Consider the following 17,638-nt stretch of genomic DNA (forward strand, 5'->3'; position numbering starts at 1 on the left):
GTATAACAGATAAAATATTTTATATAACTACAGCACTAATTTTTCTAATTTCAACAATCTACAAAGATAAAATAGTAATAAACTTACTAATAAACTAATAATGAAGATATTTAAATTGACCTGTATTTTGTGTAAAAAAATATATTCCTTTAGCAACTATTACATTTACTATAATGTTAAGATTTTTTTTATCTGTGGTTTTTATGAATGACATTTATAAGGATCCTTTGAAATTATTGTTTTTGAATACTCTGTGATCGATGCTTTAACTATGGTTTACCTAAGTGTCCTAAAATATTTTTTCCCTCTTTTAATGTAGAATCAGTAATATTTGACATATAAATAACAATCTATATATGTTTTTCACATATCTTAGCGACTCTAAACTTCACGCGAGTTGCGCAGGAGAGTACACGCTTATAACCTTGAGCGATCTAAATATTTGAAAACAATAATACTTTTAAACGTTTGGATTTGCGACACTGCTTCAATATATTTAATAGTAATACCTAATATAGAAATGACAATCTTTTATCCATCCATCCATACCATTTGAGTAACTAAATAAGACTATTTAATTTTCAAGGTCAAACAAGACTTACCTTTAGATATCGAATGAAAGGCTTAAAAGCGAAGTATTTTAAAAACTGGTGCCTTAATTTCTTACGATTTTTAAATCTCCATATCAATGAGATATCAGTATTTTGAATGTTATTTCTTTGGCACTTTTTATATTAACCTCATATCTTATTCGAATCTAAAAATATTTTTAATGTATGATTATCGAGAGTTCAATCTAAAAATTTATTGTTACTTGTTAAGAAAAATCATATGATTGAAAATATCTGTGGGCTTAGCACGAAAATTTGCGAGAAAGTATTCGTAACGTCATCGATAATATTTGTATTAGATTTGTTTTTTTTATATCATAAGATGGCAAACGAGCGAGCGGCCAACTGAAATCGCTGAAATAGCGAAGTGACAGTTGCCCATAGACATACACAATTGCATATGCGTTGCCTACCTTTAATCGACGGAGGAGAGGATGCACAGAGACGTCGATAATGCTTATCGCAAATATTCCTAATAGACTCGGTATCTGTGAATTTCTACTAATATAATACGAAAGTGTCTGAAAGTCTTGTAAAATGGGTCAATACTTTTAACAACTCTTATTTATTTAATTATAAATGCAAGAAATCGACAATAAATGATTAATAACATATTTCTTCTGTATCTGTGAAACATCGTGAAATAAAAAAAACAAACATAGAAATGCAACCCATCATAGGATTTTTATAACCTTTATTTGATTATGCTAAATATTACAATAATTCTATATAATCAAAGTTAATCACAACACTCGTAATGCTTCTTTTTTTTAATCTACATTTTTACGTATATAGAAATATAGCGTCACTAATGAATTTGAAATGTCACTTTAAAAAAATACGCATCTACGTTCCAAGTTACGCATCTACATACTAATTGAGAGTAAACCTTTGAATCTCAATATTAAAGAAAAAGTTAATGATTTTTGTTTATAATCAGATTTTATAAATCGAATTGACAGTTTAGTATATACAAGCGAGAGTCTAAAGAAGGTTTCTCTCTAATCCGAGTTTCTAGCACATAGAAATCATCCTACAAGACTCAAAGTCCTGGAGTAGCAGCCACGGAGAGGTCGACCGATGATCTGGTCAAGATTGCGGGAGCCTCCTGGATGCAGGTAGGACAAGACCGGTCATTGTGGCGATCTTTGGGTACCTATGCCCAACAGTGGGCGATTAATGGCTGAACAAATGAATCGCTTGTAAAGATTTATAGCTTAATACTTGGATATTTTGTTTCACATATATATAAGTTCCATTTACGAAAAACCTGTTAAAAATATATTAAAAACTGTATTTTTTCAAATCAATCTTTGATATAATTTTTGTAAATTTATTTCTACAATGGAATTTACATTATGAAATTTATTTAAACTATCAATAATTATAAAATCTGATTATATTTAATAAATTCATCTTACAAAGTAAATCATAGCCTTTACAAACTTATAAAAAAATACCAATAAAAAATTACTATGATGACTACCTTTTTTTTTGCGATTAAAATAAAACTTTAAATATTTTCACATTCCGAAAAAACTAGTTGAAATATTAAAGAAAAATCTACATCTAGATTTATTCAGTAGTTAGTATTATTTTTACCATAAAAATTTTGACAAACTTCAAAGAATTATTTAGTGAGACAAATTTATTTGACCCGGTGACGCTATAGTAAGGCCTTATTTATGGCAGGGCGAGGTTGGGCGATTGCCCTTTGCGTTATTCAGATAGGAGCGCGACAGATCTTATAATTCTTCCAATAGGCATTATTAAAAAAAGAAAAGTAAGCTGTACAGATCTCGCCGAGGACGATAGTAAAGCTGGCAGAAAATACATAAAAATTTGGGCACAGAAAATGATATGACAGCTAAAGTCTAATGTCACTTTCATGATTAATTTGTCAATTATGTCCACCGGGTCAGATAAGTTTGTCGATCTATATGATTTATGTATCTAAAATCTATTGAGAACTTTTTTTTAATTACACAAAAGTTTAATAAATACTAATATAATATCTGAACGCATACTTTCATCACAAAAGATCACTTTTCTTTTGTACTAAACACGTAATTTGTTTGGCAACAATCAGTATTCTTTTTTCGAATTTTATATTTTTTTAAAGTCTTAATACATTGCCATTACACTGGCAGCTTACACGAATAACGTTATACGTTACAACGATTATAGCGTTATAACCGTTATAACGATATAACGGTTATTACGTTATAACTTTGAATCGTAGTAATAACGTTAAAACGGTAAACAAAAATAACGTTTTTATAAGTTATAGGCCGTTAGCCTGATATGTTAGGCATAAAGTTTATTCGTAATTTCGTATGATTTCACTCGGATTAATTTTTTCATCAGCTTGCACTGTTCACAAACACTGTTCACAGATAACACTGCTATAACGTTATAGCGTTAGTTTTTAACGTCTCCTTTAAGCGCTTGCTCGAGTACTGCTTTTGACGCTATTTCAACTGTAACCGTTTTGCTGATGGTGCAGAGTTGTGTCTGGTCGTTGACTTGAGACTCGGCGAGCGGTTCTGTTACTATCCTGAGAGAGGATACTTTGGCACGTTGGTACGCTATTACTGTGTTCATGCTTAGGAATCTGAAATTTAAAAAAAAAACAAAATTATATTTTATTAAATACATTTATTGCAAGTAAACAGATTTTGACGAGTCAGATCTTTTTTTTTTAAATTAAATAGTTATTTCTATACAAATATCAAATAAATAAATAGAAAATTATTGTGCATAGATCCTCAGTCTATTTGTAACCCTTTGCGCTGCCACACCTAACATTAGGTTCTGCTCAACGACTCGTGCGATTTTTTCTTTCTCTAGACTTAAGAGCGTCGGTGGCTGAAGGGTTAAACACTTGATTTGTAATCTGCAGATCATGGGTTCGAATCCCGCCATGTACCAATGTTTATAGATTGACAAAAGTACTGTCGACGTTCTTACTTTAAAGGAAAACATCGTGAAAGAAATTCAAAGATATATGATGATACCTGATGGCGACGTAGCAGACGAGGAGAGCTGCACCAGCGCAGAGCACGCGCACCACAGGGGAGGGGAACACCTGAACCAGCAGCCAGGCGGCAACTCCAGCGCCGCACATACCCGCCACCGCCAGTGCAGTGCGCGTCCAGTGTGTGCAAGTGAATCCGCGCTCCCACTCCACTCTGACATACAAAACAATCTATTTTAATACTTAAATACTTAAATCTTCACTAAGATAACCCTTAGTTATTAATTTACTACCCAAAGTGAACATTAAGTGATCACTAAACCTTTCCTGTAGATTACTTATTCTAAATATACATCTAAAACACTTTAAGCCTTTGATTGCGGCACTCAGGATCATCAATTAGTCAATTTGTAACCCTTAGTGATTGTAACACTCTGTTAAGTGTTCATTTAGAACAAAATTGTCAAATTTACTAGTACTAAGGATTTTACTATATGCAAATGTAATTAAAGAAATCCACTGACCTGTTTGTCTTTTGTACAATATAAGGCGTGTTGCACACTTTGCACTTCAAGCCGTCCGGTGTGGTTGCACTCTGGAAGAAATAATTTTAAATAATAACTGATTCATCTAGTATTTTCGTTTTTCTTTACAAATCTTATGACAGTTTTGGATATTGACCCAGAATTTCTTTTGTGTCTTTTATTTCAACAATTAGTCAAACAACAAGACATCTAAGTTGATGAGGGGCGCCACTGTCGCAATTAGTTCTGGCAGAAAATATGCGAAACTTAAATAAGCATAGAAAATGACTTTAAAAACATGACAGCTGCACTAATAAAAGTAACTCGTGACTCTTAACTTTTGCCCATCGGTCGGTGGCTCAGGGGTTAAAACACTTGACTTGCGATCTACAGCTCCTACGTTCGAATCCCGTCATGTACCAATGTGTTTTTCAATTTCAGATTTACATATGTACATTTATTCGACGTTCTTAGAGTGAAGGAAAACATCGTGATGCTGCACATATCTGAGAAGAAATTCAAAGATATGTGTGAAGTCAACCCACACTGGGTCAGCATTGACTATGGCCCAGTTACTCACTTAGGGTAGGCTCCGTGAGCTGATGAGCCTATCGGGTCTCGAAGTGTGTCAGTATAATTTATGTTCAGAGTAGACATTCTGTACCTCAATGAGCCAGCGACGCAGACAGTCATGATGTACAGCGGAGACATCACCAGTGCAGCGACAGGGTCGGATGAGCGGCTCGTTGCGCGACCCGTCGTAGCAGATCCAGCAGTCGCGAGCTGAACCCACACTGCCCACCAAAGAGTCCGTCTCCACATTCTAAAATACAAAATTATTCATATTATACAACTATTAAACAAAAAACTTTATAAGTAACCTATGTTCTATGCTAAATTTCACTGAGATCTATTGAGCCGTTGTAGAAATGCTTTCTAACAAACATACATCCATCTAAACAATAGCATTTATAATATTAGTAAGAAGTAAGACTTGGCTACTAAACCAAACTTGGTTTAGTAGCCAAGTTGCGTTTCAAAAGTTAGTCCAAAATAATCTATTTAAAGAAAATGCTACGTCTACCTTTCGAGAGTAACATTAAAACAAGAAATATTAATCACGAAAATTTTCACTCAAAACTTACCTTTTTAGATATCAAAGAAACATCCTGTAGACCTTCCAAATACTTAGCAGCAACAACTACATTGAAAACAACTCGCCAGACCAAAGATTGCCAGTAATTAAACATTTCTACAACCAACAACGCCCATCCGCGCCATTTCAAGTTCCAAAATGTCATCAATATCTGAGGACCGAGATTGATACCTTGAGGTAATCCTTAACAAAAAAAATCTATTTATATGAAAATAAAGCTTTTAAAAGCTTTTTATTTAAAAGAACAGATAAATCCCAATGAATTACAAACAAAAAAATATATAAACAAATGAAACTTTGCACCTGAATGAATAATAAGACATGTCTTCCGATGATCATTGTTGTCAAACGCTTTACACAGAATTTTCCAATCACGATAAACCAATGGACGACAAACATTAAAAACAACTACCAAATCTGTTTTATAAGATTGGTTCCATGTATTATAAATTACTTTAGCAATACAAAGAAATTACCAGACAGGATTATTTTTTAATTCATAAGATGGCAAACAAGCGAGCGGTCACCTGAAATCGCTGAAATAGCGAAGTGGCCGTTGCCCATAGACATACGCAATTGCATATTCGTTGCCTATCTTTAATCGACGGAGGAAAGGATGCACATAAAGAAAATATTTTCCCCTTCCATGCATCCTCTCATCCGTAAAGACCACTTCCACTTCCCATCATTTCCTTAAGAGAAAGAGGGTGGGAAGGGAAAGAGGACTAAATTAGGCCTCCGGGACGCACACTCATCAGACGAAACGCGGAATTGATTCCACTTCACGCCTGTCTTCTGTGTGGTCGTGGTATTTCACCGGGCGAGCCGGGCCGATTCGTGCGAACATGTTAAAGCGGCCTTTACTACTGTTACTGTATCTGTTTACCAATAATATACCTAACAAGCAAGGCAATAACATTTTCGACAAGAGAACAAAAGCATACAAGCTGAAGACTGACGACCTTACACTAAAAGCCAACAATGGAATCCAAAACACATTTAAAACATCGCGTCAAAAAGGTTAAAAATCAAATCAAAGTTATTGGATAAGGCATTTCAAATAATTTATTCGCTTAGCAAATCGTCAAACATACATCGGTTTTTTTTAACCGACTTCAAAAATGAGGAAGTTTTTAATTCGTTTGTATTTTTTAACCGGCCAATCTAATTTGTTATGCCATACTCCTTCAATTACTAAAAGTTTTATATATTTAAAAATCAATACTAAAAATATAAATTTGTAGGAACCTAGAATTCAATACACGAACGCCCACTCTTTAGTATTATTACTAACCTTGGCATCATGATGATGTGCGAGAAGGTCAGCGAGCTTGGCGTCATCGAGCTGCCTGGCGAGCAGACGGCGCGGGTTGAGCAGCCACAGCCGCTCCGGAGCCATTGAGTTCCACAGCACGCAGGGGAACCATAGCGCGACTCCGATCTCCGCCAGACGGAACACCACGTCGTGCCAGTTGCGTGACACCACCGGCACTCTTCATACAAACAATACGATTTTTTTTAACACCTACCCATAGATATCCGTAATACCAGGTGCATCTACCTTTAGTTGATGAAGGAGGGACGGAAAAAGGATATTTCCCCTATCTTTGCGTCCCACCCTCAGTCAAATCCACTTCCCCTTCACAACCCATCAATCTATTGTAAATAAATGTACTTCATATTACCTCTAAATAAGAAACCTCTATAAGCGAGAATATCGCGGACCCTTGACCTCTCGCTTATCCATCTGAATAAATTTATTGGTGCTACCGTTGCCAAGCGTCCGGATAAAGTCTAAGGTAAGCTTTTTGATTGGGTGTCCGGCCTTAAAAAAACCGTATCCTTGTTGTCCGGCTTTTTACATTTCGCAAAAAGGAATGGCCAAGCGAGGAGAGGTGACTGACGGTTGCTCAATATAAGTTGTCCGGCCTTTCTACCCAAATGTCCGGAAAACCTGGTTTGTCTGTCCGGCAATTAAGCAACTTGTGTTGAAGTAAGTGTAACAAAACATCCGAGTAAAAAAAGCCTACTAACTTGGTCTTCCAAAACTCGCTGAGTGTTTCCGAGGCCAGGAAGCCAGCGATCAGTATCAGCATGAGCGCCTGGCTGACGAGGCCAACACGCGACTGGTGCAGCTGCGACAGATCCACTGAGCGCAGGTCCACGGATCCGTCGCGATCCGCCAGGTCCGTCTGTATGCCCTGCAACCACGCATAAATATACATAAGACAGCTGTAAAGTGAAACTAATTCTAGGTTACGTCTTATGAGTGTGGTGCCAGCCAGGGGAATTGTCTTCTTTCCCTTCTCATGCTTTTCTTATAAGGTAAAGAATGGGAAAGCGGATTTGATGTAGGCGCCTCCACCAACGTCGATCATGTCATGTCACGTAATAATTTACGATGATAAGGAAGGTCTGCTCGCCTGGTATAGTAACACGACCACACAGAAAACGGACATAAAGTAGAAATTTCCTTTTTTAAAATAATAATATGGAGTCTAAATTCATCTCTTTTAAATTCACTAAATCAAAAATTTTATAAACAAAGCTATATTAATAGCCTTAGGATATTTATCGTCAAATTTGATATGCTAATCGGGACCGAATGAATCGGAAGTGGAGATAACTAAAATAGCAGCTTACCTTGACCGCTATATAATAATTATTATGTTCCTATTTCATAGATCTGCTATTGACCTTATATTTTTATTTATGCATATATCAAACATATAATCAAGCACCCGCCTGCTAACTAACATATTAACTAAACTTTAAAAAGCAAAGATATTGAATAGTATTACTAAAGTTAAACAAAATTATTAATAACTAGCTGTCACCCGCGACTCCATCCGAGCGGTATTAAAACTTAGTAGCCTATGTGTTCTTCTAGCCTATGTTCTACTTCAGCCAACTTTAAGCGAGATCCATGCTGCTGTTCTGGAGATGCATTCAAACAAACATCCTAACCTAACAATCTTACTAATAATATAAACGCGAATGTTTGGATGGATGTCTGTTAGAAGGTATCGCCAGAACGGCACAATGGATCTCGCTGAAATTTAACATAAACATAGAACATAGTCTTGAACACATAGGCTACTAATTAGGATTTTTAAAAATTCGGACGGAGTCGCGGTCGGCAGTTAGTTATAAAATAAACTGACTTGTTTTGTGACGAGTGTATCCTGCACGTCGTCATCGTCGGCACTAGACGGTCCAGGTCGTGGGGAGATGATTGTACATACTTTTGTCTCCTTCAGGAACTCACCACGGAGCTGCAACATAAAACAAATGACATGCCATGACAAACATACGAGTCAGTTGATATGAGGCTTCTTTGATAATTCACGAACAAAACAAAACCTAAACCGTGTTTACACAAACATATCTTACTAATATTATAAAAACTAATGTTTGGTTTCATGGATATCTCCTGAACGGCTGTATGGATCTTGCTGAAATTTGATATAGATGTAGAACATAGTCTGGAAGAACACATAGACTACTATTTTTTTTTAAATTCAGGGGGTTGGACAAAATGCATTCGCTTCGAAGCGATTCTATAAAGAACTTCAAAAATGTATAAAACTGGTAATAATTTTGGATATGTCACGTGATTGTCGCGTCAGTTCTATACAATTTTGAAGTTCACTTTGTCTAACCCCTGAGCAGAAAAATCACGGGAGATAACTAGTTTTCTATGTCTATCTATATCTATTTTTAGTTATTTATTAATAACAATCCTTTGGCAGGAATGACGTGCCTTCGCTACAAAGTCAAGTGACAGAATGAATCTGATGGGACACAAACGTCAACATTTTAGTAAGGTGAGTGAGTGAAGACTGAATTAATACACTGGCTGATTTCCGGATTTTCTTCCGAACACTATATTAAAATATGATAGCATATTGGGTTTATCAAGGGTAGGGAAAGACCAAAAAAAGTATGGAATGACTGTGTGAAAGAGGATATGCGTAAGAAGGGGGTAGACTCGGATATGACGGCTGATTGAGATGTATGGAGGAGTAGTACATACTGTGCCGACCCTCGATAGGGATAAGGGCAGGTTGATGATGATAGCATATTGGGTTTACATTCAAAACATCAAAATAATTAGCCATGTGGCTTTATTTCTGTGGTTCAAGTATTTAAAAATAGTCAAGATGACTAGACATCGCAATTACACTAATCATACACCATATAAGAGAAGAACATCTGTTTGAAATATGTTTTAATTAAAACAAACCAAAGTACACTAATTTATATGACAGACTAACTGTTTTTACTTTACATATATGGCAAAGAATATACATTTTTTATTATGTAGCCTATTTTTGAAATTAGTCGAATAATTTTTAAGTTTATTCGTAAGATTTTTAAGCAGATTTTCGTTAATCTTACGAATATTATAAATGCGAATGTTTAGATGGATGTTTGTTTGATGGGATTTCCAAAACAGCTCAACGGATCCCGCTAAAATGTTAGGAAGAAAATCCGACATTGTACCGGTTTACTGTCGCAACACCAGCCTTACTAAAATATCAACGTTTATGTCCCCACACTAATCATTCTGACACTTGACTTTGTAATGAAAGCGCGTCATTCACGCCAAATGATTCTAATTAATAATGGCTTAATTTACTAAGAAAGTTTTTTTTAATTCCACGCGAACGGATTACGGGCGAGAGTTAGTGTTAATAAAATGGGTTCTAACAATATCAACTCATCGAGGTGACATCCCTAACATTGTATATGTTAGGGATGTCACCTCGCCCGTATGCCATATGCCCACACAATTCGCTATTCCCACAACAATAGGACATAACACGTGCCAAAGTCTTCTAATACGGCAACTGATGAGCTCTAGACATGACAATAAAACCATCTTGGCATCATATTGTGGTATCGTAGCCTTGGCGAAATTATTAAATAATTGTACTCCATTGTTGTTATGGTTTGTAGAGAATGGTTACAGTTGATTGTAAAGCTGTTAAAACACGTACAGTTTTAAATGAAGGTCTTGCGTTCTAATTATAGCACTCTTTTCCTTCCTACCCTTTTTCTTATAAAGGATGGTAAGTAGAAGTGGATTTTCTGGATAAGGGGATGTATAGGAAGGGAAAATAATCTTTCTGTGCATCAGCTCCGTCGATTAAAGGTAGGCAATCGCATGCTATTGCGTTTGTTTATGGGCAACGGTCGCTTCGCTATTACCTGTGGTGTGCTGTTTTTCCAGGTCCCGGGTACGAATCCCAATGTGTTTTTCTATTTTCGATTAAAATACATACATTTATCCGATGCTCTAAAGGTGAGGAAAATATTGTAAAGTCAACTCGCAATGGGCCAGGGCGGTTGACTATGGCCTAGTCACCACTGACTTATGGAAGGCTCCGACCCCTTAGTATAGACGTATAACGAGTCGATCATGATGATAATATTACTTGTAACTTACCTTAAAGTAAACTTCAACCCCATAAATGAGGAAGAATATGACGACAATAAAAAGAAGCACAGCGTAGCAACCGTTGAAGACGTGCTGGTAGAAATTCTGCAACAAAACATATAACCTCAATTTACTATTATAAGACGCACATATATAAAGAACTATATCTAGATTTCATAATGTCTAGCTGAAGCAAAACCAGATATATCGCTAATTTATTTTCTCTTGCCACAACCTTCCACTTCAACAGCTCGATGACCGAATGTCCAACCGACCTCCTCCTATCTCCCACCTCTCGATAACTTTCCGTCCCTCTCCCTGATAGCTCAAAGTATTGGCCGCACAATTAGTGAACCCTAACACTATGGAATAGTAGGGCTGGATGGATCTCGTTGATATTTGGCATAGATGTAGAACATAGTCTGGAAGAACACATAGGCTACTTAAGATTTTGATTACCTCGCGGACGTAGTCGGACAGCTAATCGATCTATTACGATCCGAATATACGTACTTAATAAAGAGCACTTAAATTACGTAATATTTGAACATAAGCAATAATGAATGTAGTCACCTAGATATTTCTTTAGTGCGTTTATAAAAAGCTTTAATATTTATTTTAATAATAACAAGACTTGGTCACTGTATTGTAACAATTTTAAGGTTTTAACAACATCAGTATGAGCGCTATATATATTATAATTATAATATTTAAAATCAGTAAAACAGTTTAGACTAAAGCTGTCCTAATAGTACGGATAAACAGTCAAACCTAGATAAGACAAATCTCACCCACCATCATCATACTAATAAAATAAATGCGAATATTAAGATGAATAGATGTTTGAAGGTATCTACAGAACGGCTGTATGGATCTTTCTGAAATTTGTTATCAATGTAGAAAATAGTCTGGAAGAACACATAGGCTATCTATAAACATTTTATTAAACTCGCGCGGCCAGAGCCACGGGCGACAACTAGTTTAAAAATAAAAACATTCCTTATAGAGATATCTCTCCTCCTAGAGATATCTATCCTCTATATTCATAGGATGATTTTTTTTTTGTAAATCGTATTCTTATGACCGGTAATTTAAATATTACCGAGAGTCATTGTCCGCTCCCGACGGGCGACTTCGATAAGATGAAAGAGAAACAAGCATAAAATATCGTAGTCCTTGGACTCTAGTTTATCAAGGTTGGACTGCGTTTTCTTGTTAGTCGGACAATAACAACAATTACCATGAGGTCAAATAATGGTCTACTACACCCACGATGTCGTTTAATCAAATTATCTTATTTAGAAGACACTATCTATCGCCCGCGACTCCGTCCGCGTGGATATATAAAAAAACGTAATTAGTGAAGACCACCCATCCATCCACATCACATCCATCTAAACATTGGCATTTATAATAGTAAGTTAAATAAAAAGCAGCTCTTCAAGGCATACATTCGAAAAAAAAAATGAATAAATAGTATCCTATGTCCGTCTCCTGGCTCTAAGCTACCTCCTCACCAATTTTCAGGCATATCGGTAAAGCCGTTCTTAAGTTATAAATAGTGTAACTAACACGACTTTCTTTTATACATGTAGAATAGATTTAATAGGCCTATCCGCCTACCTTAAGATAAGTCAAAAACACCCATCTGATTTGATGCTTATAATAAAGTTAAGTTATAAAACTTGTTATAGCATTTTTTTCTTTAATCAATAAATAATCTCCAACTTTTATATTGTAAAATTCTTACTAATATTATAAATGCGAATGTTTAGATGGATGTTTGTTTGAGTGTATCTCCAGAACGGCTGAACACTAAAATTTGTCATACATGTAGAACATAGTCTGGAAGAACACATAGGCTACTTATTATGTTTGTTTTTAAATCCGCGCGGACGGATTCGCGGGCGATAGCTAGTATATAAATAAGTCATGTAACCATCGTTTTAAATTTTGACACATTACCGCAAAAAAGCGAGTCTTTGTATTTTTAACTCGATTGTTTAACTATTTTAATATTTGCGAATACATATATAGCCGTGTTACAAAATCAGTTTTTAATAATTATTTAAACAGGATAAAACTTATTTACTTTGACTAACATCTATGCCTAATTTCAGCTAGATCCATACAGCCGTTCCGAAGATACCTTTAAACAAACATCCATACATCCATCTAAACATTCGCATTTATAATATTAGTAAGATGACGACACAGTTATGATTGTAAACGCCCATACAAAACAATGTTCTTAGTTCTTCTAACAGATGGTTATCGAGACTAAAATCTGTATAAAACATGGTCATCTTCTATAACGTAACAATATAGTTTAAATGGAGATTTTGGTCTCAGAGCTCCACGATTCGTGTTTAATAAAATATTACTCTTACCTTCTTCTCAGCAGTTGTATTAGCTACATTCGTGGTAAGTACTTCTGCAGCTAGCAACGAATAGCTGATCACATTGAAGGTGACGAAAGCCAGGAATGATTTGGACAGGAACCGAGGTCGCTCCCAACGTATATCACGAAGATGGAATACCTAGTGACAAACAAAATACAATATTTATAGGCAAATTAAAAAGAACAACACTAGTAATAACGAATGGCATCTGACTCGTTTAATCGTTGGTTTCTGAGATCAATATCTGTGTATAAAACATATCATCACTGTCATTATGTTTGACAAAACCGAGATAAAAATATGTTTTAAACTTTTGTTATTTATGTCTTAGAAACCCACGGTAAATCGGTCACAAGACTTACACGTGAAAACATTACCTTACTGAGTCAGTCGGGTAAAAAAACTTTATTTCTGCTAACTCTAAAAAACCGTCATATTAAGGAAAAACATGAAACTAAGTTTGCGGTTTTAGGGTTCCGTACTTCGAAAGGAAAAAAAACTGTACCCATATAGTATTTATTTTTAATCTGTCTGTGTGTCAAGACCCTTTTACTCAGAAACGCGTGAAGGTATCAAGCTGGAATTTATTTATATTATTTAGGATACATATGTGTATTATGTAAATAATTTTTATTAAAAACCAGCTGTCGCCCGCGACTCCGTCCGTGTAGATACATAAAAAAACTTAATTAGTGTAGCCCACCCATCCATCCACAACACATCCATCTAAACATTCGCATTTATAATATTAGTAAGTTAAATAAAAAAGCAGCTCGAAATAAAAAAGAATAAATAGTATCCTATTTCCGTCTCCTGGCTCTAAGCTACCTCCTCACCAATTTTCAACCATATCGATAAAGCCGTTGAGTTATAAATAGTGTAACTAACACGACTTTCTTTTATATATATAAAATTAACAATGACTAAAAACTATTTACATATACGTACGAACAAAGACTGAACAAGGACCATAAGATTACAAGTATTAAAAAGTAGTACAAAATTTAAATAATAAGTACATTTTAAAGTCTCTATTTGTTATTCGAAAAACACTATCAAATAATTATGTAAAAATTAAAAAAAAAGCGATTGTCAATTCATTTTAAAATTGGAACACATAATAGTTTTTTTTAATATTTTTTTAATAAATATTTATAACATTTACAACAGCGAAGGCATCGGTGGCTCAGGGGTTAAAGCACCTTTTTTTAATAACAGGAGGTGGCAAACGAGCAGCGGGAACACCGAGGTGTTCAACGACGCCCATGGACATCAGAAATACCAGAGGAAAGATGCGTTGCCGGCCTTTGAGGTGGTGATAAGCTCGCTTCTTGAAGGACTTGTAATCTGCAGATCCTGGGTTCGAATACCACAATGTACCAATGTGTTTTACAATTTACATATGTACATTTATCCGACATTCTTACGATGAAGGAAACATCATTATGCTTTGCACATATCTGCAAAGAAATTCTGAGATATATGTGAAGTCAACTCGCACTGGGCCATTGACTGTGACCTACTTATCCCTAACTTAGGGTAGACTCCGAGCCCCTCAGTGGGGATATATAGTGAGATAAAGTTATAACAAAAGTTAATGTATATGCAACAAGTTATCATCATCAGCTCACTATACGTTCCACTCGAAGGGCTCGGAGCCTACCCTAAGGTGGCAAACGAGCGAGCGGCCACTTGAAATCGCTGACCAGTAAAAAAAGGGTGAGAAGCGAAAGAGGACTCAATTAGGCCTCCGGGACGCACACTCATCAGACGAAACACGGAATTGCTTCCACTTCACGCCTGTCTTCTGTGTGGTGGTGGTATTTCACCGGGCGAGCCGGGCCAATTCGTGCGATGATGTTAAAGCGGGCTCTACCATTGTTAAAAAAGTTAGGGGTGACTAGGCCGTAGTCGACCACGCTGGCCAATTGCGAGTTGACCTCACACATATTTTTAAATTTCTTCTCAGATATGTGCAGGTATTAATTATAGCTATTTTTAATAACGTTAGAACAATCAATTATACAAATGATAATTTTTTAATTTTCTTGTAAACACACAAGACCTCTGACACCGGCTAGTGACTGGGCGAAGCTTGTTTTTCTCATGTAATAAATAGACGATATTAACCTTCCATTCCGTGAAACAAATAAAAGATTGCTTTTTTATTGTTCATAAATATTATGTCAAGAATATTAATCCAGGTGTGGCTGGGTTCTGACTGTATAAAAAAAAAGTCGTAAAAATAAATCTTACTATTATCATTAACTAGCTGTCGCCCGCGACTCTGTCTGTGTGGTTTTTAAAAAAGCTATTGGTCGCAGCGTTATGTTATATAGCCTAAAGCGTTCCTCTATAAATGGACTATCTAATAAAAAAATATGTTTTCAAATCGTACCAGTACTTTCTGAGATTAGCGCATTTAAGCAAACTTTTCCGCTTTATAATATTAGTATGGATTACTAATTACTAATATTATAAATGCCAATGTTTAGATATATATGTATGGATGGATGTCAGGCTGTTAAAGGGATCTCGGTGAAATTTGGCATAGATGTAGAACATAGTCTGGAAGCACACAGCCTACTAATTAAGTTTATAATTCCGCGCGGACGGAGTCTTTGGACGGAGTATTTATAAACCAAACTTTTTAGATTATTGATAACGAAGGTAATACCAATTTAAAGTCTACAAAGTAAATAAATAAAATAAGTTGAATTATAGTCACGTGTATAACAAAAATTGATCACATTTCTCTATTAGATTAAAACTGTTTTAACTCTACGACTCTATCCGCGTGCGACTTAAAAAACATAATTACTAGCTTACGTGTTCCAGGCTATGTTCCCCATCTATGCCAAATTCAGCGAGATCTATGCAACCGTTCTAGAGATACCTTCAAACAAACATACATCCATCCATCTAAACATTCGCATTTATAATATTAGTAAGATAAAAAGTAAGATAAAGTAATTTTCTAAGTCATAAATCATTGTCAAGTAAATATATACTGGATTATTTATACATTATTTAGTTATATACATATACATGTTCACGTTTATTGTTGCTACTCGATATAATAACATTATTTATATCTTACTAATATTATAAATGCGAATGTTTAGATGTATGTTTGTTAGAAGGTAGCTCCAGAACAGCTGTATGGATCTCGCTCGCTCGACGACACATAGAACATAGTTTGAAAGAACACATAGGTTACAAATTAATTTATTAATACCGCGCAGACGGTGTCGTGGGCGAGAACTAGTATTTTATAAGATATTTATTTATTAATGATATCACGTGTTTTAGACTTAGATGCAGACAAGAAGGCGACAGGACAAGAAAGATTTAATTACCAAAGGTCAAAGGTAAAAAAAGGCGCCGCAAAAATCTCGTCCAGGGCGCCGGAAATACTAAAACCGGCCCTGTATAACTTGATTATTACATCATGAAATCCAATTAACTGGGTAACCTAAATAATAATTAATTACCTTATAAAACAACCTTGAATATAATAATACCAATTGACTTAGTAACAACGAACAAACAATTTTAATCCTTGACTAACTAATTTTAACATTTTAATACTGTATTCACTTTAATAATGGATCATGAAACAAAAGTAGTAGTAGTTATAAGTAGGGCCGCGGACGAGAGCGAAAGCGTGCCCGTGGTCCCGTCCCGATGCGTTGGAGGAACAGAGGGGTTTAGTGGGTCGCCTCCGCTATGGAGGAGAATCCCACATAACTACCGCGTCCCCCCCGGGGCGAGGAGTATGCATAAAGCATTCCCCTCTGAAAAAAAAAGTAGTTATAAGTAGACTTCATACTTTTTTTTATATGATAAGGTGGCAAACGAGCGAGCGGCCACCTGAAATCGCTGAAATAGCGAAGTGAGGGTTGCCCATAGACAAAAAAAAACAGAGTTTTAGAAATAAAAACTATTCCATTATAGATAAAAAGATTACTTTATACCAATTTTTAATAAATAAGAGTATAATTTGACACAGTAAAGGTTAATGTGTAATAAAAAATAAAAAAAATCTTTGATTATGAATAATAATACAATTTTTAGTAATGGTGACCACTACTACGGTCAATTAAAGCACATGACTTGCAATCTGCAGGTCCTGGGTTCGAATCCCGTCATTTACTAATGTATTTTTCGATTTCCGATTTACATATGTACATTTATCAGTGATGCAACCTGCACATATTTGAGAAGAAATTCAATATGTATGAAGTCAACCCGCACTGGGCTAGCGTGGTTGACTATGGCCTGGTCACCCCTAACTTAGGGTGGGATCCGAGCTCTTTATTGTGGATTTATAGTGACCTAATGATGACCACTAAACAGGTAAAAATAACTGTAAATAAAATTTTATTTTTGTTTTGCGATTGTATACAGCATGATTCAAATCAAGTAATATTTGGAGACCACAAATGAGCAATTCGTGAGTTGTCTGCATTTTTAATGACGTATTATAAACAATATTTTTGCCACAGTGAAAAACCAAGTGACC

The 17,638-nt window shown here is 35.5% G+C and overlaps 1 protein-coding gene across 2 annotated transcripts in view; it reads right to left on the reverse strand.

The window, feature by feature from the left end:
• Positions 1–1,996: 1,996 nt before the first annotated feature.
• LOC106127865 (uncharacterized) overlaps positions 1,997–17,638 on the reverse strand; it is a 50,119-nt gene continuing 34,477 nt past the window's right edge. For both annotated transcript variants that reach the window (XM_013326156.1, XM_013326158.1), the window contains exons 5-13: positions 13,102–13,251; positions 10,721–10,816; positions 8,433–8,543; positions 7,303–7,469; positions 6,563–6,761; positions 4,777–4,935; positions 4,113–4,183; positions 3,629–3,802; positions 1,997–3,225 (exon numbers count right to left, since the gene is read on the reverse strand). In XM_013326156.1, coding sequence (XP_013181610.1) covers positions 3,033–3,225; positions 3,629–3,802; positions 4,113–4,183; positions 4,777–4,935; positions 6,563–6,761; positions 7,303–7,469; positions 8,433–8,543; positions 10,721–10,816; positions 13,102–13,251 — 1,320 coding nt within the window. In that variant the 3' untranslated portion in view covers positions 1,997–3,032. The remainder of the gene's footprint in view (positions 3,226–3,628; positions 3,803–4,112; positions 4,184–4,776; positions 4,936–6,562; positions 6,762–7,302; positions 7,470–8,432; positions 8,544–10,720; positions 10,817–13,101; positions 13,252–17,638) is intronic.

This window comes from Papilio xuthus, unplaced genomic scaffold (assembly GCF_000836235.2).
Source record: "Papilio xuthus unplaced genomic scaffold, Pxut_1.1 DF829758.1, whole genome shotgun sequence".
In the NCBI taxonomy this organism is placed as follows: Eukaryota; Metazoa; Arthropoda; class Insecta; order Lepidoptera; family Papilionidae; genus Papilio; species Papilio xuthus.